The 26,787-nt window shown below is 56.1% G+C and overlaps 13 protein-coding genes across 13 annotated transcripts; 5 read left to right on the forward strand and 8 right to left on the reverse strand.

The window, feature by feature from the left end:
* Window positions 1–56: 56 nt before the first annotated feature.
* Window positions 57–1,903, reverse strand: L969DRAFT_94771 (uncharacterized protein; the record flags this gene model as incomplete). Its single annotated transcript, XM_014712800.1, has 4 exons — window positions 57–1,475; window positions 1,526–1,650; window positions 1,701–1,823; window positions 1,885–1,903. The coding sequence occupies 4 exons, from the start codon at window positions 1,901–1,903 to the stop codon at window positions 57–59; spliced, it is 1,686 nt and encodes a 561-aa protein (XP_014568286.1).
* Window positions 1,904–1,984: 81 nt separating this feature from the next.
* Window positions 1,985–3,374, reverse strand: L969DRAFT_87727 (uncharacterized protein). Its single transcript, XM_014712801.1, has 3 exons — window positions 2,568–3,374; window positions 2,239–2,509; window positions 1,985–2,191 (listed from the first exon to the last, which is right to left on the reverse strand). Exons 1-3 carry the CDS (start codon window positions 3,336–3,338, stop codon window positions 2,016–2,018), a joined length of 1,218 nt encoding a protein of 405 aa, XP_014568287.1. The 5' UTR covers window positions 3,339–3,374; the 3' UTR covers window positions 1,985–2,015.
* A 113-nt stretch (window positions 3,375–3,487) lies between these two features.
* Window positions 3,488–6,721, forward strand: L969DRAFT_48754 (uncharacterized protein; the record flags this gene model as incomplete). The annotated part of the gene is made up of 3 exons (XM_014712802.1): window positions 3,488–3,781; window positions 3,831–5,468; window positions 5,504–6,721. The coding sequence occupies 3 exons, from the start codon at window positions 3,488–3,490 to the stop codon at window positions 6,719–6,721; spliced, it is 3,150 nt and encodes a 1,049-aa protein (XP_014568288.1).
* Window positions 6,722–7,052: 331 nt separating this feature from the next.
* L969DRAFT_48912 (uncharacterized protein) lies at window positions 7,053–7,850 on the forward strand (the record flags this gene model as incomplete). Its single annotated transcript, XM_014712803.1, has 6 exons — window positions 7,053–7,106; window positions 7,157–7,216; window positions 7,264–7,315; window positions 7,443–7,654; window positions 7,705–7,752; window positions 7,800–7,850. The coding sequence occupies 6 exons, from the start codon at window positions 7,053–7,055 to the stop codon at window positions 7,848–7,850; spliced, it is 477 nt and encodes a 158-aa protein (XP_014568289.1).
* Window positions 7,830–11,508, reverse strand: L969DRAFT_62637 (uncharacterized protein). The gene is made up of 5 exons (XM_014712804.1): window positions 11,181–11,508; window positions 11,070–11,128; window positions 10,771–11,016; window positions 8,454–10,718; window positions 7,830–8,397 (listed from the first exon to the last, which is right to left on the reverse strand). The coding sequence occupies exons 1-5, from the start codon at window positions 11,381–11,383 to the stop codon at window positions 8,009–8,011; spliced, it is 3,162 nt and encodes a 1,053-aa protein (XP_014568290.1). The 5' UTR covers window positions 11,384–11,508; the 3' UTR covers window positions 7,830–8,008.
* Window positions 11,509–11,564: 56 nt separating this feature from the next.
* Window positions 11,565–13,467, forward strand: L969DRAFT_87735 (uncharacterized protein). The gene is made up of 8 exons (XM_014712805.1): window positions 11,565–11,736; window positions 11,790–11,953; window positions 12,017–12,074; window positions 12,132–12,345; window positions 12,403–12,519; window positions 12,570–13,062; window positions 13,114–13,252; window positions 13,305–13,467. Exons 1-8 carry the CDS (start codon window positions 11,603–11,605, stop codon window positions 13,357–13,359), a joined length of 1,374 nt encoding a protein of 457 aa, XP_014568291.1. The 5' UTR covers window positions 11,565–11,602; the 3' UTR covers window positions 13,360–13,467.
* Window positions 13,343–14,871, reverse strand: L969DRAFT_75133 (uncharacterized protein; the record flags this gene model as incomplete). The annotated part of the gene is made up of 4 exons (XM_014712806.1): window positions 13,343–13,932; window positions 13,986–14,377; window positions 14,432–14,457; window positions 14,513–14,871. 4 exons carry the CDS (start codon window positions 14,869–14,871, stop codon window positions 13,423–13,425), a joined length of 1,287 nt encoding a protein of 428 aa, XP_014568292.1. The 3' UTR covers window positions 13,343–13,422.
* Window positions 14,872–15,530: 659 nt separating this feature from the next.
* On the forward strand, window positions 15,531–17,799 carry L969DRAFT_87737 (uncharacterized protein). The gene is made up of 8 exons (XM_014712807.1): window positions 15,531–15,852; window positions 15,908–16,017; window positions 16,073–16,196; window positions 16,245–16,344; window positions 16,394–16,474; window positions 16,529–16,789; window positions 16,846–17,188; window positions 17,241–17,799. Exons 1-8 carry the CDS (start codon window positions 15,749–15,751, stop codon window positions 17,510–17,512), a joined length of 1,395 nt encoding a protein of 464 aa, XP_014568293.1. The 5' UTR covers window positions 15,531–15,748; the 3' UTR covers window positions 17,513–17,799.
* Window positions 17,800–17,804: 5 nt separating this feature from the next.
* L969DRAFT_48621 (uncharacterized protein) lies at window positions 17,805–18,971 on the reverse strand (the record flags this gene model as incomplete). The annotated part of the gene is made up of 5 exons (XM_014712808.1): window positions 17,805–17,906; window positions 17,956–18,058; window positions 18,739–18,754; window positions 18,804–18,832; window positions 18,886–18,971. Coding segments are annotated over 5 exons (336 nt in total), but the record flags the coding sequence as incomplete, so codon positions are not given.
* Window positions 18,972–19,820: 849 nt separating this feature from the next.
* L969DRAFT_17644 (uncharacterized protein) lies at window positions 19,821–20,629 on the reverse strand (the record flags this gene model as incomplete). The annotated part of the gene is made up of 5 exons (XM_014712290.1): window positions 19,821–19,881; window positions 19,931–19,956; window positions 20,021–20,112; window positions 20,172–20,228; window positions 20,284–20,629. The coding sequence occupies 5 exons, from the start codon at window positions 20,627–20,629 to the stop codon at window positions 19,821–19,823; spliced, it is 582 nt and encodes a 193-aa protein (XP_014567776.1).
* A 127-nt stretch (window positions 20,630–20,756) lies between these two features.
* Window positions 20,757–21,619, forward strand: L969DRAFT_87740 (uncharacterized protein). Its single transcript, XM_014712809.1, has 2 exons — window positions 20,757–21,100; window positions 21,154–21,619. Exons 1-2 carry the CDS (start codon window positions 20,813–20,815, stop codon window positions 21,517–21,519), a joined length of 654 nt encoding a protein of 217 aa, XP_014568295.1. The 5' UTR covers window positions 20,757–20,812; the 3' UTR covers window positions 21,520–21,619.
* Window positions 21,620–21,626: 7 nt separating this feature from the next.
* Window positions 21,627–23,774, reverse strand: L969DRAFT_94782 (uncharacterized protein; the record flags this gene model as incomplete). Its single annotated transcript, XM_014712810.1, has 7 exons — window positions 21,627–21,715; window positions 21,774–21,888; window positions 21,943–22,746; window positions 22,797–23,002; window positions 23,049–23,238; window positions 23,297–23,540; window positions 23,692–23,774. 7 exons carry the CDS (start codon window positions 23,772–23,774, stop codon window positions 21,627–21,629), a joined length of 1,731 nt encoding a protein of 576 aa, XP_014568296.1.
* Window positions 23,775–23,990: 216 nt separating this feature from the next.
* On the reverse strand, window positions 23,991–26,464 carry L969DRAFT_464818 (uncharacterized protein). The gene is made up of 5 exons (XM_014712811.1): window positions 25,960–26,464; window positions 25,614–25,903; window positions 24,451–25,561; window positions 24,299–24,396; window positions 23,991–24,238 (listed from the first exon to the last, which is right to left on the reverse strand). Exons 1-5 carry the CDS (start codon window positions 26,365–26,367, stop codon window positions 24,133–24,135), a joined length of 2,013 nt encoding a protein of 670 aa, XP_014568297.1. The 5' UTR covers window positions 26,368–26,464; the 3' UTR covers window positions 23,991–24,132.
* Window positions 26,465–26,787: the final 323 nt, after the last annotated feature.

Below are 26,787 nucleotides of genomic sequence, written 5' to 3' on the forward strand. Positions count from 1 at the left end.
GATGTATATGCAAGTACAACAACAACGCGGGTGCATGTGAAGACAGGCGGCGCTCATCACATCGGCAGTAATTGATCGTTGGCTAAGTTCGCCATCGGATCCTCTGCATTCGAGCGCAGTCGTCGATACGCTTCCATATCTTCGGGCTCGATATTGCGATTGTAAGCATCGCCAGAGGCCTCATCTCCTGTGCGTTTGAGACGCTCCTGCTCTGCCCGCAAAGCCTTGTCGAGTTTGCTGCTATTCATATCGCCTGCTCGACGTTTGCTTCCGGCTCCGTCATCAGCCTCGTCATCTGGGCGCGCTCGCTTCTCCTGATGGAGTTGCAGCATCGTCTTCTGCTGAGGCGCCACAGTGCCTGTGAGAAGGAGGCCAGCAGACTCCTGCTTTTCTGCCTCGATGCCTGCCTGACCAGCACAATAGGAAGCCTTTAGTGTCGAATGGCAGCAGGCATAGCCCCAGGTGAAAGCAGATCGTGAGAACCAGGAGCCCCAAACGGAAGTGTGATTGCCAGGATGGACGTCTTCGTCGTACTTTGATCTCGCTTTGGCCCGCTCGACACCCTTGATGACCTGACCAGTTCGCGAATATTCAATGTACTCCTCAGTCTGGCCGGATAGAAGCTCCTTGGGTGGCTTTTGTAGAAATTCTGTGCCGCCGTACTTGTCAAGCATGGACTTGGCGGTGCGGTCCTTGAGATCGTCCTTCTTGGTCTTGAATTGCTGGTGGACGAGTGATGCTTGCGTAGGATTGGCGTTGATGTGGACATCTTGTCCCCTTGCTTCGGACTGCCAGGCGAACATCTGCAGCCGTTGCACCTCGGCCGCTCCGCCAGAGTGTCGCGTGAAGTTCTCGCCTGCAAAGACAGCATCTTCCGGTGCGACTCCTACGCTGGGATTCTCGCGCATCGAGCGTGTCTTTGGATCGTAATAGGCTGACTCTGTGTCGAGGTTGATGAGATATTTTGCCGTGTCTTCTCGTATGCGCAGATTGCGGACGGTGACACGGTTCTTCGTGTCGAGCTTCTGGCCTGCCACATCGGCCGCATCCGCATATTTGAGTTCGTCCTCTTCGTCAGACTCGTCGGATGAGCCAAACTCTTCATCCTCGAGCGCTTTCTTCTTCTTCGACTTGCCCGCCTTGGCTACCTTCTTGACCTCATTAAGATCCGTTTTGGCAGACTTGGAATCAATCTCTTTCTCTCTGAGCGCCTTGCGCGCTTCTTCGAGGGCTTCGTGCTCTGCCACGACAGAGAGATGCATCGTCGGATCGTAGCCATCCCATCGGTCACGTTTGGAGTCGTAAGCAACGCCGCGAGATTCTGTCCGCTCTTGCAGATACTCGTCCGGCGCGAAGTCTTGACCTGTATACTTGGCACCTTTCTTGCGCGGTCGTTCGAGACAGTCCTCTCGCTTGTGCGTCATCGCTCCACAGTTGCTGCAGGCGCCTTTGCGGAACCGCGTTGCCACTTCCGCCTGCTTTGACTGTCAGCCGACGCTTGCGCGGTGAGCACGATGTGACGCGCCCGTTGACCTCTATCGTAGCGAGCATTGAGCTTGGACGGGCTTGGGTCGTATTCGGGTCCTTTGGTATGAGAAAGCGAGGGACCGGCGCCGGTGTCCATGTACCAAGGCGCCTTGGCCATGAACTCTGCTCGTCTGACGTCAGCCTGTCGTCGGAGGGAGCGAAGGAGAGCATGCCTGGGATGTGAGGATTGATGACATTGCCCTTCTCGTCGACTTCAGCGGGCGCATTGCCTAGCTTTCGAGCTTCTTGCAAGTCTCGCTGCCGCCTGACCTCCTCGCGCGACAGCTTTGCCGGCGCTGTTGGCACCAGTCGCGATCATCAGCCATCGCACTGCTTGGACAAGGCGAGAGAGCCTACCTTGAAGAGTCGCTGCCATGCTGGCTGACTGGCGCTGATTCAAAGCCGAGCGATTCGCGTCTTTTAAGGCCTGCCGGGGCATAATCCGGCAATTACTGAGTCCCGTGATGCTACGATGCATGGAGGCTAAGCTACAACTTGGACGACCTCTTGAGAGGCCAGATCTTGCTGAACGCATCCTGAACGTGATCGACATAGATGTCAGTCTCTTCGAGCGCGGCAAAGTGTCCGCCACGATCTGCCATCTTCCACCACTTGATGTTGGCGGTCGACTTTGCCCAGCGCTCCGGATTGTTTGCAATCTCACCTGCTCTGCTATCAGCAGAGGATCTGCCTTTGATGATGCAGTCTAACCTGGAAAGCCAGAGACGGCGGTCGGACATGGCATGTAGAGATCGCGCCGATGCAGGTAGACAAGGAAGCCATCGTCGCCGTGCTCCTTGTAGGGTAGAAAGGATGTCGTGCTGCACTTGGTGAACCAATACAGCGTGATCATCGTGAGCACATCATCGAGCGATATCGCGTCTTCCTCCGCCTCGTCCTCCTTCCAGAAAAAGAACTTCTCTCCGATCCAGCTGAGCAAGCCCACCGGGGAGTCCATGAGCGCGTGACCCAGCGTCGCCGGCTGATAGGACAAATCAGCATGCTGCTCGAGCGTCCCTGCAGAATGCATCGACGCGCACCTTGGTGCTCTGGATCGCATAATACCCTGAGCCTTCCTGGAGATATCGTAGCGTGCGCAGGATCCTGTCACGCTGCACCGCCGAGAAGACAAACCAAGGCATCCTCTCGATCAGCCAGGGTGAAAGCGGCAGTAGCTTAAGCGGTCCAGGGGGTTTAGCTGGCAGAAAGTTGAGATGGGCTGCGATGCAATGCTGCGGGTGCTTTGCAGCCATGCACCTCACTGCAATACTGCCCCAATCTCCGGCTTGCACGCCGTACTTGTCGTAGCCCAATCCGAGCATGAGCTCATTGAATATGCGCGCGGTGTCGATCATCGTCCAGCCTGTCTTTGTGGGCCGCTGCGACCACAGGAAGCCGGGCATGGATGGGATGACGAGATGAAAGGCTTGCTTGCCCTTGCCTGGCTCAGTGAGCGGCTTGATGGCCTTGAAGAACTCGTACACGCTACCGGGCCAGCCATGACAGGCTAGCAAGGGAATAGCATCCGGCTGACTGCTCTTGACATGGATAAAGTGAATCGTGATGGAATCCCGATCAAGTTTGGTTGTAAAGTGTGGGAACGAATTGATGTATGCTTCGTGCTTGCGCCAGTCGTACTGCTTGCGCCAGTACTGCGTCGTCTGCTTGGTCCATTCGAGCGGTACGCCGTACTCAAAGTCAGCGCCCGGTACAATCTCCTCAGTATCGAAGCGCGCTCTGTCCAAACGAGCGTTGAGGTCAGTCAAGTCGGCCTCGCTGACTTTGAACGTGAACGGCTCGACTTGGAGCATGCTGCGGAGACGAGTCGAGGATGATGTCAAGCTGGCTTGACTGCACGAAACGGGCAAGAGCGCGCTGAGGCACCCTGATGGGGTCTATTTGAATTCACCGTCTGCCCTGACGCTCGGCAGCATTCGCAACTTCAACCTGCTCGGGCCACATGGCTTCGAGCCAGAGCTCAGATGGCAGCTTGGATGCCGCTCTGGCTCAGATTCCATCGAGCCAGCTTGTCCCCGAAGCTTCGACATCAAAACTGCCTGCTGTAGATGCCGAGAACAACAAGGCGTCAACATCGTCAGACTACACCGATGCTTCCTTCTATGAGCCCACCGGCTTCGGCGAATTCTCAAAGTACATGCGCAACAAGCGTATGAAGCTCAAAATACAGCAAAAAGCAGTCGTCGAAGCACTGGGCGACGCCTATCCTCAGATATTCACCGGTCTTGCTATCTATGTGGGTACATTGCGCCGGAGCAGACAGCTGTACCTGACTTCTGGACCAGATCAACGGCTTCTGTGAGCCTCCACTGTCTGTACTGTCCCGCGATCTCGCGCTTCACGGTGGAACCTATGTGCCCTATCTCGACCGCAAGTCTCTCGTCACCCACATCCTTGCCTCCAATCTCACGCCGTCCAAGCGAGTCGAATTCAAGGACTACAAAGTCGCAAAGCCATCCTGGATCGTCGAGAGCATCAAAGCAGGCAAGCGACTAGATTGGCGAGACTACAGACTTGGAGATGCTCCTGCCGAGACAGACATGCGTCCTTCTGGCAGTCAGATTGCAGCGACACAGTCTTACAAGATCCCACAACAGAACCTGCTTGCCATGATGAAGGCTCAGCCAGCCATCAAAACGCCTCCAATCGAGCCGTGCGTCATACCCAGTGTGGCCGACAAAGCCACCTCTCGACAAGCTTACTCGGGCACACGCTCCGGCACGACAGTCAAAGACAGACAACAGACGAGGATCAGCAGCCCATCGAAAGCTGATGCGCTCTCGACTGATCCTCAGGAACGGCAGCGAGCGGCAGAATGGCAGCAAGCCAACGCTCCCAAGTCTGGCTACTCCGGCGATCTCTATCAGAACGAAAAATGGATGGCAGAGCACTCTGCACGCGCAGCCGACTTTATTCCAGGATACTACGAGAAGTCTCGGTTGCACCACTTGTCCACTTGGAAAGCTGAGCTGAGGCTCATGATGCAAAGCCTGAAGGAGAAGCAAGATGCCGAGGTCTCGAGTGGGACGCTCAAGCGCAAGCCAAAGCCGAAAGCCAAGCAGCTAAAGGGCACAGAAGCAGACGGCCGCATCATTATGCACGTCGACTTTGACTCCTTCTTCCTATCTGCTGGTCTCATCAAGCGGCCTCATCTCTTTGGCAAGGCCGTTGCCGTCTGTCACTCTGAGACCGTCGGCGAGTCTTCGACGAGCGAGATCGCAAGCTGCTCCTACGAGGCGCGTAGACATGGTGTCGCCAACGGCATGGCTCTTGGTCGCGCCAAAGAGCTCTGTCCAGACATCACAACAATACCATACGAATTTGAGCTCTACAAGGAGATTTCTACTAAATTCTATGCTCATCTTCTGCGGATAAGCGATCAGCTTCAAGCTGTCTCTGTCGATGAAGCACTCATCGATGTCACGACGACAGTCGCGGCAATCTCGGACACGATCACAGATCCTGGCAGCGATGCTGCTTTGCAGCTCTGCGAGCAAATTCGGGAAAATGTCAGGCAAGAGACAGGCTGCGAGGTAAGCATCGGATGCTCACATAACATATTGCTTGCCCGACTAGCGACACGTGAGGCTAAGCCTGCATCTGCTTATCATCTCTTGCCGGCCGACGTCGAGACTTTTTTGCAAGACATTGACATCGGAGATCTGCCCGGCATAGGTTGGGCGAAAAAGAGGGAATTCACCGAGCGGCTCAAGGTGACAACGATTGGCGAGCTGCGGGCCATCGACATGGAACGTCTTCGCAACACTTTTGGCCCCAATCTTGGCAAGACGTACTACAATTTTGCTCGCGGTATCGATGACAGACCGCTCGAGATGGGCTCAGCACGCAAAAGTGTCTCTGCAGAAGTAAATTACGGGATCCGATTTGAGAATCGTGATCAAGCAGAGGCATGCTCCGCCTCTGTTGCGTCTTGCTCGCGCTAAGAAAATGTTCGCAGACGTTCGTCAAGAATTTGGGAGCAGAGGTTGCGCGGCGACTGGCAGAACATGGCTTGAAGGGCAGGCAGATGACGCTCAAAGTGATGAGAAGGGCTGGCGATCAACCAAACGAGACCTGGAAATTTCTGGGACATGGCATCTGCGATAGCTTCACAAAGATTGGCAATCTGGGCAATATCGCAACAGACTCTGCCGATGTCATATCCGCCCAAGCATGGCGCCTCATGGATGCTTTCGGCTTTGACGAGAAGGACCTGCGCGGTATCGGCATTCAGATCACTCAACTCGAGGACATGAACGGTCCGCTTGATCTCGCAGAAGGCCAGCAACGTCTGGATTTCACGAAGCTGCCGGATGTCAAAGCATTGCCAAGCGCAGAGGCAAGTAACACCGCAGCATCTTCGGACCCGATTGATCTCACGCTGGCATCCTCGCAAGACGATCTCGTCATCTTAGATGATCTGCGTCCACAGCCTAGAGTGCAGCGAGAGCCGAGCAAGCAGACCAGGATCGCATTCGCCAAAACGGCGAGAGCGGGGTCGGTCGCGCCCAAAAAGCAAGCCAAGCTGACCAATCAAGGCGCAATCTTTCGAGTCAACCGAGCACTCGAGCCCAAGCGGCTGTCTGACGACGACCTTGCATCGCTCGGTATCGCAGACGGAGACGCATTCAGAAGCCTACCTCGACCTTACCAGCTCGACACTTTGACGGCTCAGATGAATGTGGCCCCTCGTGAGGTGCTCGACGCTCTCGACGCAAAGCATCACCCAAACAAGCGACGAAAACCTAATGCAATCGCTGACGAGATCAACCTTGCGCCAGTCGTTCCTCGCAAGCCGGTCGCACCTCTGCCGGAGCTACGTCTCGGGCGTACCGCGCCTATCAAGTGGGAGAGTCCGTCCAGCAGACCACTCTGCTCGGCTATCGAGGGCTGGTACGCTCGATTCGTCAATTTCACGCCGTCGAGAGATCACTTTCGCGAATTCGAGACTTTCTTGCTAGCTCTGTCCAGCCGTACGACAGGTCATCCGCAGAATCTCGCGCTTGTGTCCGACGCTCTCGCCTGCCTACAGGTCTCGATCGACACGACGGATTTCTCAAAGACGGCCGAGGAGCGAGCGATTGGTCACCAATGGCAAAATGCCATCGACCGTACCCGCAACAACGTCGGCAAAGCACTCACACTACAACTTGGCCGGCCTATTGAGCTTGAATAATTTATCACGTACAGCTGTTGTTGTCACACATGGACCTTGTCGAGATCGCCGAGACGCGAATCATCTGCTCAGCGCTTACTCTTTCTTCTGGTCTCATTCATCGAGGCCTTCCTGGGGAGACCCTCAAAGCTTCTCAATCTCAAATTTGTCGATGCGCAATGAGCTGGTTCATGGCAGTTGTTATCCGTCATCTCTGAAACCTAGGGTCTGCGTTACGCAGCCATCTCGCCGAATTGCTCGAGCCTGCTCATGGAGACGGGGTCTGACCTACTATTCTCGTTCGACCCGGCAAGGGCGGCAGCAAGGTTCAAGAGAACACAGGCAGGACAAGATGAGGCTCACCGCGTCTATGCTCGTGGCGTTCGTCTGCATTGTCGTAGCTCGTGTACGCACGTTTGCCGTTTTCTCTGCGTCTGTTCATCCAGATGTGAACAGCCCCAGGACATCTCGGACATCGATTGCGATACCTATGCGAACGAGCAATTGTGCTTAGCTGTCAGTAACCATCAAACATCTGCTCTTTGACTGACAAGTGCGCCCAGCACAACGGCTGCGGATGGAACCCGGCCGATGTACATTCGACGGTGCCCTACTGTGACTAGCCAGCGATGTACGTTCAGATATTGTAGCAAAGCAGCCTGCCTGCTTCAACATGCAGTGCCCGACAATAGCAGCACCGTTGCCAAATAATGCTATGGCGAGTGGCATGTGAGTGTCACAGTCGTCACCACAATAGATACAGCTTCGTCCCACTCCGACCTCTGCGCTCCTGCAACAGTGGTGCGTAGCCCGGATCAACATCTCGCCCCTCGATCGCAAAAGTTCAACGCCATCCATGACTTTGGCATCGCGCAAACACCCCGCGCACAAGACAGAATGAAGTTCAAGCCGTTCATGGTGGTTTACGCTTTCCTTGTCATGTCAGCCGCAGCTGTGAGCATTCAGGGTGTTTGCTTCGAATCGTTGACATTGGCCGTCTGCAGCAAACGTATCCCTGCAGCGCTTACACAAACGGAGCATCGTGTCTCTACGTCAGCACGCCCATTGCTGATACTCCCTTTTGCTCATGCTTGCGCAGGCCGGCTGCAAGTTTTACCCTGCTAATGGCGCATGCGTTCCCAAGCCCTAGCTGGCTAGCGGGACTGGTGTCAAAGTGGATCTACAGACGTCATTGCATATTCTGTTTAGTAATCTCGACAACAGGCTCGTGGGCCAATGTCTCGCCTTAGATGGATGATGAGCTCTATACAGGTGTATTTGAACAGGCGAAGGAGGTAGCTGCCGAGCTCAGTCGGCAGCGTACGCGCCAAGGGTGGCGAGACCGGCAAAGGTCGCGATTGATGCGGCAGCTAAGCCACTGACGGCCAGTGCGATGCGAGCCTTGAGCGAGGCTGTCTCGGCTCGCTTACGATGAGGAGTGTCATCAGTCTCGCGAGAGGTGGCCTCGCCCTCGAGAAGATCAAGAGGTTCAGCATCACGCTTGCGTTTGTTGCCTGCTGGTAGGGCAATAGGCGTGTCATGATAATCTCGATCCGTATGCTCAACCGGCTCGCGGATGGAGGAAGCCTCCTGGACTGTGAGAGCGGGCATCTGAGCATAAGGCTGGTTGCCGAGTCGTTCGGGGTGCTTCGTGAGCTCTTCGACGATCAAGGATTCTCCAGATGCCGTCTTGCCAGCTGAGATATATCTATGATCAGCTAGGGAAGGCACAGCTAGAGGGGCTTTCACCCACCCAGACTTTCTGAAGCGCTCGCTGAAGCAATGTCTGACCAAGTCTTGTGAGGATCATCTTCGTCGAAGAGATTGCCAGCAGGATAATCGTTGAGACCGCATTCTTGTGTCTGATTGACTTTCTCACGCAAAGCAGTTGCTTCTCTTATTACCCTGAGGTAGACAGCCAAGGATTTGGGAGGCACAGGAGACGGACAGGCTTCGCGCACATGCTCTTGGCTGACTTCAGATGGCGTCATTGGAGTCACAAGTCCATCTGCCTGGCCAGCAGGACCTTCACCTAAGGGCTCGGCTGCTGTGACCTGGTCGGCTGATTGGCAGGCCTTCTCAGCAGGCTTGCAGTGCTCGATGGCTGTGACCTGGCATGCGGCTGGCTTGCCAAGCTCGAGCTGCTCGTCAGGCCCAGCGTACCCAGTCATTCTCTTGATCTGAGCCTGACGCTGCTCTGTAGTGATACCGAGGTTCTGCGCTTCGTCCGCGAAGAGGTGATGCCACGCAAGGAAGATACTCATGGTCGATTCTCCGATCGGTGGCACAGGGCGCTCACATCTCATAGCGATCATGCTGAGGGTCTCGAACTCGGCCGAAAGTCCGTAGTATGTGCGGCACAGAAGCTGGCGCAGCGCACTGTTGGCAGGCTGTAAAGCGGCTGCAAGACCTTCTTCGGGAAGCTGCGGCGGATAGCCTCGTCGTCCGTAATGAGGATGGCTCAACCAGATGTAGCAAGAGTTGTCGAACTTGTCGGAGAGCGATTGGCAGTGCTGTGCGACGGCGGGGAGGTCCCAGCCATAGTTGAGCAACTCGTCGATCGAATTGTGAGGGAGGCCGTCAAAAGCGTCATCGAAGATTTCGCCGACCGACAGCGCCCAGTCTACGAGCACGTCTTGCGTTCGCATACCGTCAGCCTCGGCGTCCTCGGTAACACTCTCGTCGTCATCAGACTCGCACTCGTCACCGTCATCGGGCAGAGCTCCAACCCCATCCTCGCATCCAGCACGAGTTTGACCGCGGAACTTGTGTCCGATTCGTTGAGCCATACACTGCGAATCGCTGCAGCCCAAGAGCTGGACCTCAGTGCTGCAGAAGCTTATCCATTCCAGGTACTGCCAATGCGAGGAAGAGCCAGAGTCGACGGTCACGAGACAGAACAGGATTTGCTGCAACTGGGCTTTGAGCTGGACATACGTTTTGCGAAGTTGTCTGCGGTATCTGATCTGAATGGCAGGAGCATGAGGGTAGACCAGGAGGATCGAAGGCATGTACGTGCGGAGGGCTCCACGGAACATGTGGAACTCTGCAAGCGTATGCATGCGATCAAGAGCGTCATGGCAGTGATCGAGCACATCATCAGCCTCCCAACCGCATTGCTGAAGCTCGGAGAAGGAGACGAGCGGGAGTCCATCGAAGGTGGACTCGACGATCTCTTGCAGCTTGACGGCATAGTTGTACAGCGTCTTTGCCGTTACTTTGTTGGCTGGCTCGTGCATGAGCGCGACTCCCTGAATCTGCTCGACAGGCTTGACTTGCAGCGAGGGCTTTTCGATATCCGCAGGCTTTGCATCCGTATGGCCGGCATGAAACATCTCCGACTCTGTGACGAGATTGTCGTGTTCACGTTCATTGGCGGATGACGAGTCAGAGCGAGGGGAATCTGGCTCAGACTCATATCGTGGGTCGAAGAGGTTATCGAGCTTGCTCTGACTGAAGATTGCTTCGCTGCCATGATCACTTTCTAGATCGCTGCCGAAGTCGTCCGAATTGTCAAGGGCGTCGAGCGAGATCTGCTCGTCTGACTCGGAACGGTCACCGACCGAACTTGTTTCGTCCAAGTTGGCATCCTCTTCGTCAGATCTGTCATCGAGATCATCATGCTCAGAAGCCGAGGGCGGAGCTCCGAAGGAAGCAGCGCGAGCAGACATGTGAGTCGCCACTCGCTCGAGGACCTGATTGATATGACCGTCTCTGACAATGTCGACGCCTGCCGAGCCGAGCTCCTCATCTTGATCGTATTGCATGGGGCCGTGCCCGGGGAAATAATCGGGTTCGCTAGACTCTGAGGGCTCAGAGCCGGGAGCTGTAGCCTTGTAAACGGCAAGCTTGGCGATAGCAGGACTTGTGGCAGGCGTGGTCTCGACGGACGAGGCGAGGCGCTCGGAAGATGAGTCGTCGACCTCGTCCTCATTCTCATGCAGGTCGACAGCGGAATGCTCGTCGGCCGACTTGACTGGGACGGACGCGGATATGTCTGCATCAAGGCTGAACACTCCTGTAGATATAGATTAGCAAGATGCTGCGATGAGGGCGAGAGGTATGCTCACGATCGTCGTGTTGTGCGATGGTCAGACTCGTCAAACCATCGACAGAAGGCGGCTCGAGGGTCGCAACGACGGAGACCTGGTTCTTTGACTTGACGGCAAAGCGAATGAGCGAGTGTTGGTCGACTGCAATGCGACCTCGCTTGGGAACCTCGAGGAGGCGATGCGTGGAAGAACTGACGGCGGTCCCATTCGACGAGGTGTCGTAGTACCAGACTTGACCGTCCTGGTCGAGCTCGAAGCGACCGTCTTGCTCATCTGTCGTGTCAGGTCGCTCGTATGTCACCAGTGAGATCACTCACGGTCACGGGACATGGTCGGGCAATCAAAGTAGCCGTTCTGGAATCTCGACTTGCGTGTGCTGCCATCATCTGCGTCAGATGACGAGCTCAAGCATGGCGAGTGAGGCATACGGGTCAGTTGACGATGATCTGCCGACTTGACATGGTTCGCCTTGGACGAGGCTGATCCTCTTGTCCCACTTGGCGGGCATATTGGCCATCATGCGAGTCAGGACCAGCGTAGTCCAACTTCTGGGAGCGATAGGTGTCATGGGCGCTGTTGCACCGGGCAGCGGTGGCCCCGATGACGAGCTGTGGATCTCGTTCGTGGCCATGTTGTAGCTTCTACGAGGGATGCGGAGAGATGCTGAAGTAGTTGATGAGCCGTTCTGAGGGAATGCTGAGCCAAGGGCTGACTGTTCGAGCGACCTCTGCCCGACGGTCGAGCCGCCAATCTGCGTGGGCGAGGACGACGCGCTATCACTGAAAGCCCCACAGTGTCCCGCAGTCGCCCTTGCCGCCCAGCTCAGCCTGTCACAAGGCGTTCGTTCAAGATGAGCGCCATGGCGAGCACGAGCACGGCGACGACACTGCCCGACTTGGATCGTCTGATACGCCACTCTGTCAAGCGAACGTATGCGCTCTTCGAGGGCGAGTCAGCACCAAATCCCAAGCAAGACGAAATCTCGTCTGTCCCTGCGTGCCTTGCATCCGTCGCCCTGAAGCTCACACGACCGACAGGACTCGAGCAAGACTGGCCAGCAAGCTATATGATGAATACAGGGACGCCAAAGTCCTCCCTGCGGCTGTGCAGACTCAGCAAGCCTCTGCAGGCCCGGCGAGAGCTGCCGGCGCCTTTGCTACACCTGTCGGTCCTGCGCCTCCGCAGAGGCTACTCATAGAAGGTGCACAATCGTTTGCTACAGACAGCTCTTCAGTCTCTGAGACAGTCATTTGACGCTGCACAGGCGCGCCGACGTCAACGAGCAGAGTCATCGACGAACTCGCCTCTTCGGCTTCCACCAGGCATGTTCTCGCCTGCTCTGCCCGAAACATGTGCTGATGTCAGGCAATGCTACGCAGCCAAGCATTGACAGTCCACGCAGCCCAACAGAAACCGTCGCTCCTCTCGCAATCGCTCATAAGGAGGAAAGAGGCCCGCTCCGTCAAGCCGGACTACCATCCCCAGTGGAAGCTCACCCGCGTCATCTCTGGCCATCTTGGCTGGGTCAGAGCAGTCGCTGTCGAGCCCGGCAACAAGTGGTTCGCTACCGGGGCCGGCGATCGCGTCATCAAGGTCAGTTCATCTTGCCATCAGTCCGTATGATCGACTGAAAGCCTTTTCGTGCGACAGATCTGGGACCTCGCCTCTGGAGAGCTCAGACTGTCCCTCACGGGCCACATATCGACCGTACGAGGCTTAGCCGTCAGTTCTCGTCATCCCTACCTCTTCTCATGCGGCGAAGACAAGGTAAACCCGAGTGGACGCTCTCCACTTGCGCTATGCTCACAGGCCAGCAGATGGTCAAATGCTGGGATCTCGAAGTCAACAAAGTCATCCGACAGTATCACGGTCATCTGTCGGGCGTCTATGCGCTCTCACTCCATCCTACCCTAGATATATTGGTCACTGCAGGCCGAGATGCGAGCGCGAGAGTCTGGGACATGCGGACCAAGGCTCAGATCCATGTCCTCTCGGGTCACTCTGCGACTGTCGCCGATGTCAAATGTCAGGATTCGGATCCACAAGTCATCACAGGCAGTATGGACTCTACCATCCGGCTGTGGGACTTAGCAGCCGGCAAGACGATGGTCCAACTGACACATCATCACAAGTCTGTGCGAGCCCTGGCGATACATCCTACAGAATACTCTTTTGCTTCGGGCTCAGCAGGCAAAAGCAACTTGAAAAAATGGAAGTGCCCAGAAGGGACCTTTGTACACAACTTTGCCGGCCACGAGGCAATAGTCAACACCGTCTCTGTCAATCAAGATGGTGTCTTCTATTCTGGTGGTCCGTCTCTCTCTCGTCATTCTCCTGAGACTGCAGCTCATGCATGAACAGCCGATAATGGCTCCATGACATTCTGGGACTACAAAACCGGCCTCCCATTCCAAACGGGCAACGATATCGCCCAACCTGGCTCGCTCGAATCCGAAGCAGGCATCTTCTGCTCCACCTTTGATCAGACAGGCTCACGGCTGTCAGTCGCACGCGTCTGTCTTGTCTACACACGCTGACCGTATGGCGCACAGGATTACGGGGGGCGCGGATAAGACGATCAAAGTTTGGTCCGAAATGGCGAGCTGATGTGCATCTCTGTTGTATTCTTGCATTATCATACAATCAAACAACACACTCTCGACTGGGCAGTCAAGAGGTGAGAAAGTCGAGGCAGCCAGCAGAACAACCGCGCCAGAGGATGGGCACGCCATACTCCCTGACCTCTGTGCTCGCCACCAATTCGACGCCAGCAACACAGTGCGTCCACTCGACGCGTTCTTCGGCTGCCTGAAGAAAAGACCGTCCACACGCCACGTTCGCACAAGCCGACCATTCTCGCCAACCACTGTCGTCCGAGATCTGGGCGGAAGTCAAGCCGAGCATGACTTGCATGTGCACAGGCAGGTCCGTCGTATCATGCGCAGTGAGGAGAGGCTTCGAACGATCGTAGACGGGCCAGGAGAGCTCTGGCGATGGCGCCATGAGCATGCGAGCACAGATCTCTGCAAGGCTTGGGACGGCAAAGTGTCGTTCGACGTTGCTCAGTACCCGCGCATCGCTCTCTGAGGCTGTCTCCGGCTCGATGTAGCGCCAGAACGGGTTAGGCGAGATTGTCAGCGTGCGCAGTCTCAGTTTCTGGATCTCGCTGGGCAAGGAGGTCTACGCGTTATGGTCAGTGCAAGTGAGCATCAAAGCAGGATCATGCGACGTACCAGACGGTTCCCGCCCAGTGCCAGCTCCTCAAGATGAACGAGGTGACCGATACCACTGCTGAGATGGGCTAGCTGATTGTCGCGCAAGACGAGCACCGTCAGATTGGTCAGGGTCCACAGTCGCGGTGAGATGCTCTGTGCAGTCAGGCGATTGGTAGCGAGGAAGAGCTGCACGGAGCCATTGCCGTTTGTCGAGCCGAGCGAGGAGGAAGATATCGCTGCAGCGGCAGACTGTGAGCGAGACCACTCGCGCTGTCTGAAGCTGCGTGTCGCCATTGCCTGCCGGCCACCGTCTCGCTCTTCTGCGATATTGGCGAGACCGGGCGTCGAGGTAGACCGAGCAAAGGTCGTCTGCTGGATCGAAAAGAGATGCGCAAGATCGCCAATGCAGTCTGCAGTCAGGTCTGTCGTTCAGCGAAGCAAGCTGACGAGTATGCCTGACGGACCTGGTATACACGTCAATGCACGTCGCCTGTGTGTCAGTGTGAGGGGGTCCGTCTGGCTCGTTTGAGGATGGCCAGACTCACGATAGCTCGAGATCGCCACGAGCGAGCTGTATACGATCAGCGATGAGATTCTCCCAGTCCGTCTCTTCATCAGCCGTCATCGAAACTTGCGAGGTCATTGGCATCGCGCAGTCTTGGCTCGAAAAGCTCGTCAGACCTGTCGAGGCGGATGGGCTGGTGTGAATCGTGTTGCAATCCCAGTCCATGGGTATATAGGCATCGCTGCTCGGGTGCTCGTCAGGTTCGAGGCCATCGCTCGACAGGTCAAAGCCGCGTTGCGCTTTGTGCTCGATGTGCTCTCTTGACTTTTGCGGCGGCTGGAATGCCTTGGCCGATGCACTGAACGGGTCAGCACCACTGTGCTGCCGTGTCAGTACCATGCTGCACCCTCAACGGACAGACTGGCTCGAGATGAGACGTCAAGCTTTCGCCTGACAGCCCAGCCTGACGACCAATCAGTCATTCGATCAATCGCGTCAACCGGTCCACCGTCACGTGTTCATCCAGATTGCTTCGTGGCCGGCCGTCTCGCCTCTCATGCTGCAGCTCATAGCTCTCGGCTTCCTCTCATCTCAGTGACGGCTGATCGCTCCTGATCATGCGCTGAATATGAGCCGTATGCTGCATGCAGCCTACGACGACACTAAGCCAGGATACCTATCCAGTCTGCTATGACCCGACGCCGTGAGTGCGCGGCCTGGACAGATCGGCAGACGGCATGCGTGCTCTCTGATCACGATCAACAAGGAACTGGCTTCGGCCAAGGAGGGTCTGCCTCCAGACCGTGCTTGCGCCGTACAATCTAATCTAATCTGTGATCTGACCAAAAGCGTCAGGCGGTTCTCGAGGCGGTCGCTGTCGCATGGCTGCTGCCATATGCCTTTGACTGATCTCTGCAGCGACTAGCGTGCCTCTGTCGTGTACTTGCCTAGCTCAACATTGCACATCCTGGCCAATCAGCGTTGATGAAAAAGCCACGCCCTCTGGACGAACGCACGCGTTTCCTGAGAGCGTTGCTGCTGAAGATTGTTGCGTGGACGACGGAAGGAGCTTTGGCGCAAGTATGGCACCTATCGCAGTCTCGACGAACGGCACAAACGGCACACATCGTGAGTGTCTATGCTCGGCGCATGGACCTCGAGGGGCACGCCTGTTGCTCGGCAGCGCGAGCAGTTGGGAGCAGACAGCAGCTGACCTCGAGGTCTGCCCGCTCTGCCAAGAAAGCTAACGCAGGAAAGCGCAGTCAAGGAGATCAAGATGAACAACGGCAATGCAACGACGCAAGACAAGCCGTTCCATGCTAAGCATCCCTTGACGAGCGCCCAGTGTGTCACACTCGAGAACGAATATGGCGCACACAAGTTTGTCCCCAATTGGCAGTGCTTGGCGAGTAGACTGACCAGCCGGAGCATGTAGCTATCATCCTCTGCCTGTGGTCTTTGCTCGGGCCAAGGGCGCCAAAGTCTGGGACCCAGAAGGCAACGAGTACATCGATTTTCTGTCTGCCTACTCTGCCGTCAACCAAGGTGACTCATCCTCACGCCAAAGATGATCAGCAGCACGGCTGACCATGACAATCAGGGCACTGTCATCCTCGTATCCTGGCTGCATTGGTCGAACAGGCCGGCAAGCTCACCCTCAGCTCTCGCGCTTTCCACGCAGAGGGACTCGGCGCGTTTGCAGAGAAAGTCACCAAGCTGCTCGGGTCAGTCATGCAGTCAGCGATGTGCCGGCAGCGCTGATGGATATGCAGATATGAGATGGTTCTGCCCATGAACACGGGCGTCGAAGCCGTCGAGACTGCACTCAAGCTCGCCAAAAAGTGGGCTTACAAGAAAAAGGGCGTCCAGCCAGTGCGTACGGACTATGCCTCGGTGGATGCATGCTCATGCAAGCACATAGGGCAAGGCCATCATTCTCTCTGTCACGGAGAACTTCCATGGGCGCACAATGGGCGTCATCAGCATGTCTACTGACCCAGAGGTCAGCAAACCTTGATCTTACCCTTGCAGCCAGCTGGCTGACTCAAAGTGACAGGCACGCAATGATTTCGGACCCTTCCTACCGTCTATCGGTCCTTGCTGCCCCGTCAAATCAAGCGAGCGCACGATAAGATATAACAACATCCCGGATCTCGAACGCGCACTCGACGCACACGGCAAAGACGTCGCTGCTTTCCTCGTCGAACCCATCCAAGGCGAAGCAGGCATCGTCGTGCCAGACTATGACTATCTCGAGAAGGCACAGGCCCTCTGCCGAAAGCACAACGTCCTGCTCATCTGTGACGAGATCCAGACCGTAAGTCGCTCTTCCTGCTCGGCCGGCAGGTGTACTCTTGGCTCACGAACAAGCAGGGTCTCGGACGGACGGGCAAGCTGCTCGCATCAACACACAACCCAAATGTCAAGGCAGACATCATCACCCTCGGCAAAGCGCTCAGTGGCGGCTTCTACCCCGTCTCTGCCGTGCTGAGCTCACGCGAGATCATGCTCTGTATCCAGCCGGGCGAGCATGGATCGACCTACGGGGGAAACCCACTCGCTTGCGCAGTCGCATCGGAAGCGCTCGACGTTCTCGTGGACGAGAAGATGTCTGAGCGTGCTGCCGAGCTCGGCGAGACTTTCCGTGCGCAACTCAGGGAGATCGCCAACTCGAAAGGTCCCGAAGGCGGTTGGATCACCGAGGTTCGAGGCAGAGGTAAGCTCGCTAGTCTAGACAAGCAGCACAGCAGAGGCTGACGTGAGGGCAGGCCTGTTGAATGCCGTCGTCATTGACGAATCAAAGAGCAAGCGTGGTAGGGGAGCATGGCAGCTCTGCCTTCTCATGAAATCAAAAGGCGTCCTCGCCAAGCCCACCCATCGCAACATCATCCGATTCGCTCCCCCGCTTGTCATCTCAGCCGAAGAGCTCACTGCAGGTGTCAACGCCATTCGCGAATCTCTCGTCGAGCTAGACACGATTGACGTCATTCCGGGTAACGACGAAGAGGAATCACACAATCAACAGATCCTAGACGACTAGACTGTCAAGCTCATCAGAGGGAGGTGTATATCAGTCTTATCGGGCACACAATCATGTCAAAAGCCTAATGCATCCATTCTGTTCACTCGGTGCTTGTCCGAGATGATCATGATGATTCAAACACTATCGGCGCTCAGAGCACACACTCGCACAAACGAGTCCAAGTTCATGCATGCACAGATGCCAGTCCATTCAGTCCGTTCTTTCCATGTCGTCGCTGTCGATCCCCTCTGTATATTGCATATTCACTGAGCCGAGTCCATGGTAGATGATGATGCGTCCGAGCTTGGGCTCAACGGTCTGCAATGCAGAGCATCTGGTCAAAGTCGTAGCGGCAGTGCGGCTGGGTGTTGCACTCGTCACCTTGGACAGCGCGCGGACACATGGGTGAAGCCTGCCTTGCTCTCATCAGTGCATACTCATCGACAAAGCAGAGACCATACGATGGGAGCAGCGAGCGCCACGAGCACAAAGACAGGCGAGATGATCATGACGAGGTTGAGGGCGTTCATAGCTCTCTGTTGCTTTTTTTCTGTGTCTTGCGCGCTTGAGTGGCCGCCGTGCAAAGGAGCAGATGAAATCGTGAGCGTAGTGAGTCAGCAGCAGCGTGGGTAGACATGGTGATCCGGCTCAACGGACATGCAGAGCCATGACGAAGCAGCGTCCGTCGGGATCCGGTGATAAATATATGCGCGCTCGGCTTGTCGATAGATTGGATGCCAATGTATGCGAAAACGATAGCGTTGGGCTTGCTAGACGACGAACACATGACAAATGGAGCGACAGTGAGGTTTACGAGTAGTGCAGCTCGAGTGAGATGAGCATGCACGGCTCTGCAGGCCTCGCCCAGGCGGAGTAACAGATGGACAGGCGCAGACGGACACAGCCGCGAAGAGGTTGACTATCTCTTGTGCTTGCAAGTCTCTCAATGTCTGATGTTTACTCTTTGCAAAGCGGGTGCTTGAGCTGCAGCACGTCGGGCAATGACGAAAGACAGGGGTTAGATAGTCGTTGCCAAACAGACCCGGTGGCAAACAGCCAGGCGGAAAGCATCTCGTTGTGACGTACATGCAATCTTGCCAGACATAGCTCGTCTCTGGACCCGTTGTCCGCCCCTGATTTGAGGCATAGGCGCGCTGATGAGGGGATGCATCTCCGAGGCAAACGGTCTCGGAGCGCTACTTATGAATACTGTTGGGCGGGAAGGGCGGTATTTGTATGGACACCTTGTGAAAACACGGCCTGGACTTCATTTGAGCAGAGGTTTGACAGAATGTGCAGAGCGACAGACTCAGTTTGATGATGCTTGAAACCTGTGGGCTAGAGAATATCATCAGCTCACAGAACGATTGGCCCAAGGCCAGAGGACCCACGCAATCAAACCTCTTGGCGTATTAGCAGTCGATCGTTGGCGGTCCACGTCGGTAACAGACGCAGATCGTTGGTATGCAGCCTGCGCTCTCAATTGTACCCAAGTTGGCCGTCAGGTTCTCAGTTGTAGACCGCAAAAGACACACATGTCCAGCATGATTATGTCCAGTTGCGGCGCACATCTGCCGAGCTATCCATAAGATCTGGTGGTCAGATTTAGCTTGTACTAATTCTGAGTTCGGCGTGGTCTCGATTGCGCGTGATTGACTTGGGGACATCGACTGTCAGGTCTACTTTGTCCATCTCGGTGGCTTTCTTTGTCAGGTGCCAAACGTCAAGGTGAAGAGGACTTGGCCGCCCGATGTCGAGAGGCCATTGAAGGCAGCCGAATAGCACTCTCCGAAGACGGTGCGCTCGCTCAGTGCGCTCTCTGATGCGGCAGACTCACGCCCGATCGGATCGGAAGCCGCAGCAACGAGGCCATCGATGGATCAGCCTGTAATCGAATCGGCCGATGCGTGGTTGTGCGGCAAGGCAATGGCTGACGCGAGCAGCGCTGCTGAAGCGGAGAGTGGTACCCAGCTGAGCATGTGCACGAGGTCCGTATCTTCTGCTCGAGCAGTGTGAGGGACGGACAGAAAGCTGACGCAGGCGATGGAATGGGACGATGACAACGTGGGGCGAAGAGGAGATGACGGCGACGCGTCCTGGCTCGCCTGCCGTGGCTACGTGGCAAGACACCAAGGCGACAGCGATCCCAGCACTGAGCCGGCAGAGTGACCGTGTCAGCCTCGCCCGTGCCAGCGTCGAAATGCGGGCGCAACGGGCAAGGCAGCGATCGAACTAATAAGAGCTCAGTAAGCCAAGTTGTTCACCAGCCCGAGCATGGCGCGCGCGACAAGACTGCATCTAAGAGCTGAATAGCTTCATGAAGCTACTAAGCATGATCGTTGGGCGGAAAGGGCGGCTCATCCAAGAAGTCGTCGTTGAGCTTCAATCTGCTCCCTAGTTGATGTAAATACCAAAAGGATGGGAAGGACGACTGACCTGTTCAGGACGATAGAGGTTCCAGCCTGTACCATCGAGCACGCCTTTCAGCTCGCAGAAGCATCGAAACCGCTGAGCTGAAGGACGTACGCATTCGAATGAGCGGGCATGGAAGTAGTCGATCGTCGGGGATCCACGTCGGTAGTAGACACAAATCGAAGGCGCGCAGCCACCACTTGAGACTGACAGTGGCACAAGCAGTCAGATGATCAACCATGAATGCGGTGAAGGTAGGACTGACATGTCCAGCAGGACTCTACTTCGTTGCGACGGACATCGGGCGGACCCTTGTGAACATCTACCAGGCAGAGTAAGTAAGCCGTGGCAAACTTGATATGTCACGTGAACCCGACTTTGCGTGGTCGAGCCAGTAACGCTGACTGCTGCATCGAGCTGACTGATCTCGATGGCCTCTGTTGTCAAGTCGATGCGGATGCCGAACTTCAAGGTGAACAGGATTAGGCCGCTCAATGACTCGATGCCATTGAATTCGGCCGCGTAGTGGTCCCCAAAGACAGCGCGCTCGGTGAGCTCCATCTCTGATGCGACAGACTTGCGGTCGATCACTTCCAACGTCGTAGCAACGGAGTCATGGGCGAGCGAGCCTGCGACCAAATCGGCCGATGAGTGATCATGCGGTAAGGCTACGGCTGAAGCGAGCAGCGCAGCAGCAGCGAGAAGCGATGCCCAGCGGATCATGATTCTCCCGATCGCTGTCTTTGGATGAAGTGAGAACAGGATGAAAAGGGTTATCGCCAAGACGGTCAAACATGACGACGATGACCCGAGAGGAGACGGCGACGCGTCCTGGCTCCCCTGCCGTGGCCACGTGGCAAGACACCAAGGCGACAGCGATCCAAGCACCAAGCCGGCAGAGTGACCATGTCAGCCTCGCCCGTGCCAGCCTCGAAAGCGCCGGCGAAGAGTAGGACAGCGGTCGACCTGCAGCGAGCTCAACTGGACAGATTGCTCGCCAACCCAGCCAAGCCGGTCGTCATCCCAGAGAGGCCAGCCAACGGGGGCCTCAAAGTCCTCAGGCCACCTCAGGAGACGATCAAGAACGTTCAGGGCTCGAGTGCAGGCGCAGGCAGCGGCGAGTTCCACGTGTACAAGCAGTCCAGGCGGCGAGAATATGAGCGACTCAAGATCATGGAAGAGGAGGATAAGCGAGTGCGTCGTGCCCTTGCTGAACAGCTGACTGTCATCTGATGTAAGGTGGACAGGACAAGGTAGTGCAAGAGGCAGAACAAAGGCATGCAGAGCGGCAGGCCTTAGAGGAAGCCAAGCTGGCCAAGAACCGCGCAAAGAGGCAAAAGAAGAAACAGCGTGCAGCAAAGCCAGCAAGCACACAGGCTGCTGACAGCACCAACGGGAGCAAAGCAGCGGACGATGTGCCGTTCAAGAAGCGCAAGATCGTCGCCTCAGATGGCGCTGGCTTTGCATTCAGATCAGCGCGCGACGACGAATCAGATGACGGAGGGCCAAGTCTGCCAGACGCACCAGAGCAGACGGAAGAAGCTGCCGTTGAGGAAGCTCCCCCTGCTATTGCGCCAGAGACAGGCATCAGCATCGTCGACGAGGACGACTGAGAACGCTCAGTAAGATGTATTGTTGTAAAGCACACTGTGAAAACACTTGGCCGCCGCTCAATGTGCAGAGACTAGCTGTGCAATGGACACAAACAAACGCTCTTGATCTACTGAGCTGTCGCTTTTGTGGGCTCCGAGGGTCGCGGGCCAGACGCCTTGACGTCTTCGCTCACATCGTTGGCGTACTTTTCGAAAGCTATGTCACGAGCGGTGGTCAGTAGGGTAGGATGCAGTACGCATTCGCTGTGACTGACCCTTTGAGAACATGGCGGCAAGCTTGTCGGTCATCTGCGCTCGCGCAGACTCGTCCGACCATGCCTTTTGCGGGTTGAGGATCGATTCTGGCACATTGGGCAACGATTTTGGAATCTGCGGAGCGCTTATCATCAATTCGCGATCAGCTTCCAGACAGCTAGCACGTACGGCCAGATTGAAGGTAGGGAAATTTTGGAATTCGGCCTTTGCAAGCGATCCATCGTGGATGGCATCGACGATGGCACGAGTGTACTTGAGCGGGCAACGCTTGCCCGTGCCGAACTTGCCACCGGTCCAGCCAGTGTTGAGCAACCAGCAGTCTGCCTTGACCTGGTTCATCCGCTTTGCGAGCATAGTGGCGTAGTAGTTTGGCGGCAAGACGATGAACGGTTGGCCGAAGCAAGTCGAGAAAGTGGGCGATGGCTCTACAACGCCGTCTTCTGTACCTGGCGTCTTGGAGGTGTATCCCAAGATGAACCAGTACTGAGCCTGTTCGGCGGTGAGCTTGGAAACTGGCGGCAGGACACCGTATGCGTCGCAGCAGAGGTAGATGATATTCGACGGTTGCGTGTTCGCCAGCGCCGGGAACTTGGCGTTGTTGATGTACTCGAGCGGATAGGCGCAACGTGTGTTCTCGGTGATCGAGACGTCGTCGTAGTCTGGCTTGCGCGTGATGGGATCGTATTCGACGTTCTCGAGGACAGAGCCAAACTTGATGGCGTTGTAGATATCCGGCTCGCGCTCTTTGCTCAAGCCGATGCACTTGGCGTAGCAACCACCTTCGATGTTGAAGACGCCCGAGTCGGACCAGACGTGCTCGTCATCTCCGATCAAATTGCGAGCAGGATCGGCTGAGAGCGTTGTCTTTCCCGTACCGGAGAGACCGAAGAAGAGCGAGACATCGCCCTTTGGACCCTCGTTGGCGGAAGAGTGGAGAGAAAGCGTGCCGAACTTGATCGGTTGCAGGTAGTGCTGCTCGAGGATGAGCAAGTTGGTTTGCGTGATAGGATGAAAGCACCAACCATGACGGAGAAGACGCCCTTCTTCATCTCGCCAGCGTATTCGGTGCCGAGGATGACCATCTCCTTGCGCTTGAAGTTGATCTCAACAGAGGTCGTCGACGTCATGCCAGCGGTGAATCGATTGGCAGGAAATTGACCTGCGTTGTAGATGGTAAAGTCGGGCGTGCCGAATTCCTCGAGCTCTTTGATCGTCGGTCGAATCAACACTGCTCTCGTGTCAGACGAGTCTCTTGGATGGTTTGCCAGACTTACTGTTGTGCATGAAGAGTGCGTGATAGGCAAGTGAGCAGATGACGCGGACCTTGATGCGATACTTGGGGTCCCAGCCCGCAAATCCATCAAAGACGTAGACACGATCACGGGTGTTGAGGTAGTCAATAGCACGCTCTCTGTTGATCTCAAAAGTGTGCTCGTCCATGGGGATGTTGACCGTGCCCCACCACTGCGGAGAAACCGCGTGTCAGAGGCTCGCAGAGCTTCTGGACAGCGCGAGGACGCACAATATCATCCTTGGAGGTCTCTTCCTGGACGATACGCTTGTCCTTTGGGCTTCTGCCGGTCTTCTTGCCGCTGTAGTTGATCAGCGCGCCCGAGTCGGAGATGACGGCGCCCTCATAGCGGATGGCATCCTCGTAAAGTTGAGCTACGGGCGCGTTCCGCTTGAAATTGATCGACTCGTCAAAGCCAGCTTCCGAGAACATCTGGAGGTCCTTGCCGAGGAGGCCGTACGATGCATCCGATCCACTGGGCTCGTGAGACCAGACAAGGCAATTGAGTCGAGCGAGCACAAGGCAAGCGGATGATGTCATTTCGCGCGAGCGTAGGATCAAGAGAAAAAATGGGGGCTATAGCATCAGCGCATGACTCAAGCTGCAAGGCGATGAAGCAGACTGACTGTCCAGAGTACTGCACATTCCCAGAGCCTTCCTCGTGACCGTACCGAGGTGTGCCAGAGCGGGGCGTGTGTGATCTCGACATGCTTGCTGACTTTGTCTTCTAGATGCTGATGCTACTGGTTTGACAATGCAGCAGTGCAGAGCCAAAGGTTGCATGCACGGGTAGGTCGCACGACGTAGCGAGGATCAGGAACAGTCCGAAAGTGGATTGCACACCAACGGGGCAAATGAAGGCAGGCGAGACAGAAGAGCAGCGGTCCGTCAGTGATGGCGTCGCGCGCAACGTGCAAGAGCTCTCACCTTTGTTCTGCGCTCGTTCGGCTAGCTCACACGAATGCAAAAGTCACGAGCGGCACTCGGTCTTCGGACAAAGCCGGGCAGCATTCTCGACGCGCGCCACTTTTTTTCACACGCTCGCATGCACTTGGCTGTCTCGCGAGCTAAGAGGGCATGACGGCCGGCTGAGTGCTCGCGACCTCTGGCTTCATGGCAGGGAAGAGCAGCACTTCGCGAATCGTGTTGCTGTTGGTCAGCATCATCGTCATTCTGTTTACGGCATGTGGTCATCAGCTTTGCCTGTCGCGATGTTTTTGGAAATGCACGGACCGGTCAATACCCATGCCCCAGCCCCCCGTCGGCGGCAGACCGTGCTCGAGCGCGTCAACAAACGTCTCATCGATACCCTGAGCTTCATCATCGCCGGCCTGAGATGACATTGATGAGCATACACGAGCAAACGAATGGGAGGAGGAACTAACGGCCTTCTGTCTCGATTGTTCTTCGAAACGGTCGCGCTGGTCAAAGGGATCGTTGAGCTCGGTGTAGGCATTGCAGATCTCCTTTGTGGCCACAAAGACCTCGAAGCGCTCGCACAAGCCGGGAATTGAGCGGTGTCGCTTGGCAAGCGGCGACATGAGCTGGGGGTGACCGACGATAAAGGTAGGCGAGATACACTGGACTTCGATCAGTTCGCCTACGAGCTTGTCGATCAATCGGGCAGAAGTGCGTGGCGCACTGCAGTCGATCTTGTGCTTCGCCGCCAGCTCTTCTAGCCACTTGCGAGATTGTTCAGTATGTAGCGTATCTGCAGGCGGGAATGTGACGCCGAGCTTGTTCTCGAGCTCTTCAATCATGTTGAACCTCTTCCAGGGAGGTGAGAAATCGAGCTCGAGCGTCTTGCCCGTCTTGCCTTCTGGCTGGTATTCGATCTTGTATCCGCCGGTGATGTGCTTGACCATGCCGGAGAAGAGCGATTCCGTGAGATCCATGAGATCGTACATGTCAGCGTAGGCCATGTAGAACTCGCAGATCGAGAATTCTGGGTTGTGGGTCTGATCGATGCCTTCGTTCCTGAACACGCGGCCAATTTCGTACACCCGGTCCAGTCCCCCCACGACGAGTTCTTTGAGGTAGAGCTCTGGCGCTATTCGCAAGAAGAGATCCAGATCGAGCGCGTTGTGATGGGTGACAAAGGGCTTTGCAGTCGCGCCGCCTGCGATCATGTTCATCATGGGCGTCTCGACCTCCAGGAAGCCTAGTCGATCGAGGAACGTTCGAACGTAGTTGATGATCTTGCTTCGGGTGACAAAGACATTGCGGACGTGGCTGTTCATGATGAGATCGAGATGTCGTTTGCGGTAGCGTCGTTCGAGATCTTTGAAGCCATGCTTTGTGACGCCAGGCTGACCTTCGACTGCCTGTTCTGCGCGAGGAAGCTGGTGCAGCATGGGCGTGAGGAGCTGCATACTCTTGACGCAGATTGAGAATTCGTTCTTCTTTGTTCGCATGGGGAAGCCAGTCACGCCGACAATATCGCCTCGATGGAAGAGCTCATGGATGGCCTCGAAGTTCTCGCTATCTTCAGAATCTCTGCGCCGCTTGTTGTCAGTATGACTGTGGACAGATAGGAGGAATGACATACTGTTGGGTCGCCATGACCTGAAGTCTGACGCCTTCACTCCAGAGATCGTAGAAACGCAGCTTGGCGCCCGCAGAGCGGACGTTGTGCAAGCGGCCTGCGACCGAGATGATGGTCGACTCGTCTCTGTCGCCTGGCTTCTCGATCTTGGGTCCATACTTTTCGATAAAGCTGGGCGTCGACATGGAGACATGAAATTTATGAGGGTATGGGTTCGGCGTGGCCGGCGTTCGGTCTTCGTCCTTGATCGCCCTGAGCGCAAGAATCTTCTTGGTCCTCACCTTGAGATATTCCTGCATGGCGCCAAATGGCTGAGCTTGGCAGAAAGCAGGACAATGAGATGACTTGCCGTGTCGTCGACCTCCTCGTCGGCATGGGCGCTCGAGCTTGCTTTGGCCGTAGGCTGGGCTGGAGCAGCAGCTTGCTTTGCCGCTTTGGCTTCGGCAACGGCACGTATCTTCTGACGACGCTTCAGCTCTGACTTGCTCACCATCTCGCCCGTGAGTTCATCCTTGTGAGTGCCTGTCCCAGGAGCCGCGCCTTCTTCAGGCTTGTCCTGCAAGCCGACGGCTTTCTTCACTTCTTCTACTATTCCGGACATTCTGTGAGCCTGTCTGCTGCCGTCGGGACGCAAAGTGAGCTGATGCTGCTGCTGGACAAACCGCCGTCGAAAGAGCGACTGTAAATCTGCTGTTGTGGCTTGGCCAATGGAAGCTCGTCTGATCTGTATCAAGCCAAGATGGAGGCCAAGCTGCATGCACCCTCCAGGCTGCTGATCCTGGCCGTGTGAGAGCGTAGGGAAGGCTGCAAGCTGCGATCACCTGACTGGCTTGACTTGCTTTTTCTCTGCGCGTTTGCTGCCCTCGTCGTCGCCGCGGGCCCCCGTCGCGACGGGTCAGCGTCTCTGGTTGCCAATGCCAAGCCTTCCGCACATCCTTCTCACATGTTCCGGGCTTGTTGGCTTGCTGGGCGCTGTATGTGCCCTGATGACCTGCTCATTCAGCCGTTTGCAAACCCGGAGAGCCGAGCTTTTCCACTACGATCCGCTCATCGTCAGCGGTCATTCGCCAAGCCTTAGGAGCAAGCCTGTACCGTGACACGCATTAGTCCGAGCAGACATGGTGCTGTTTGTCCAGCCAATCATCATGACACTGTTCGCGACCGCTCTCGCCATCCC

Source organism: Mixia osmundae (assembly GCF_000708205.1).
Source record: "Mixia osmundae IAM 14324 unplaced genomic scaffold scaffold_5, whole genome shotgun sequence".
NCBI classification, from domain to species: domain Eukaryota; kingdom Fungi; phylum Basidiomycota; class Mixiomycetes; order Mixiales; family Mixiaceae; genus Mixia; species Mixia osmundae.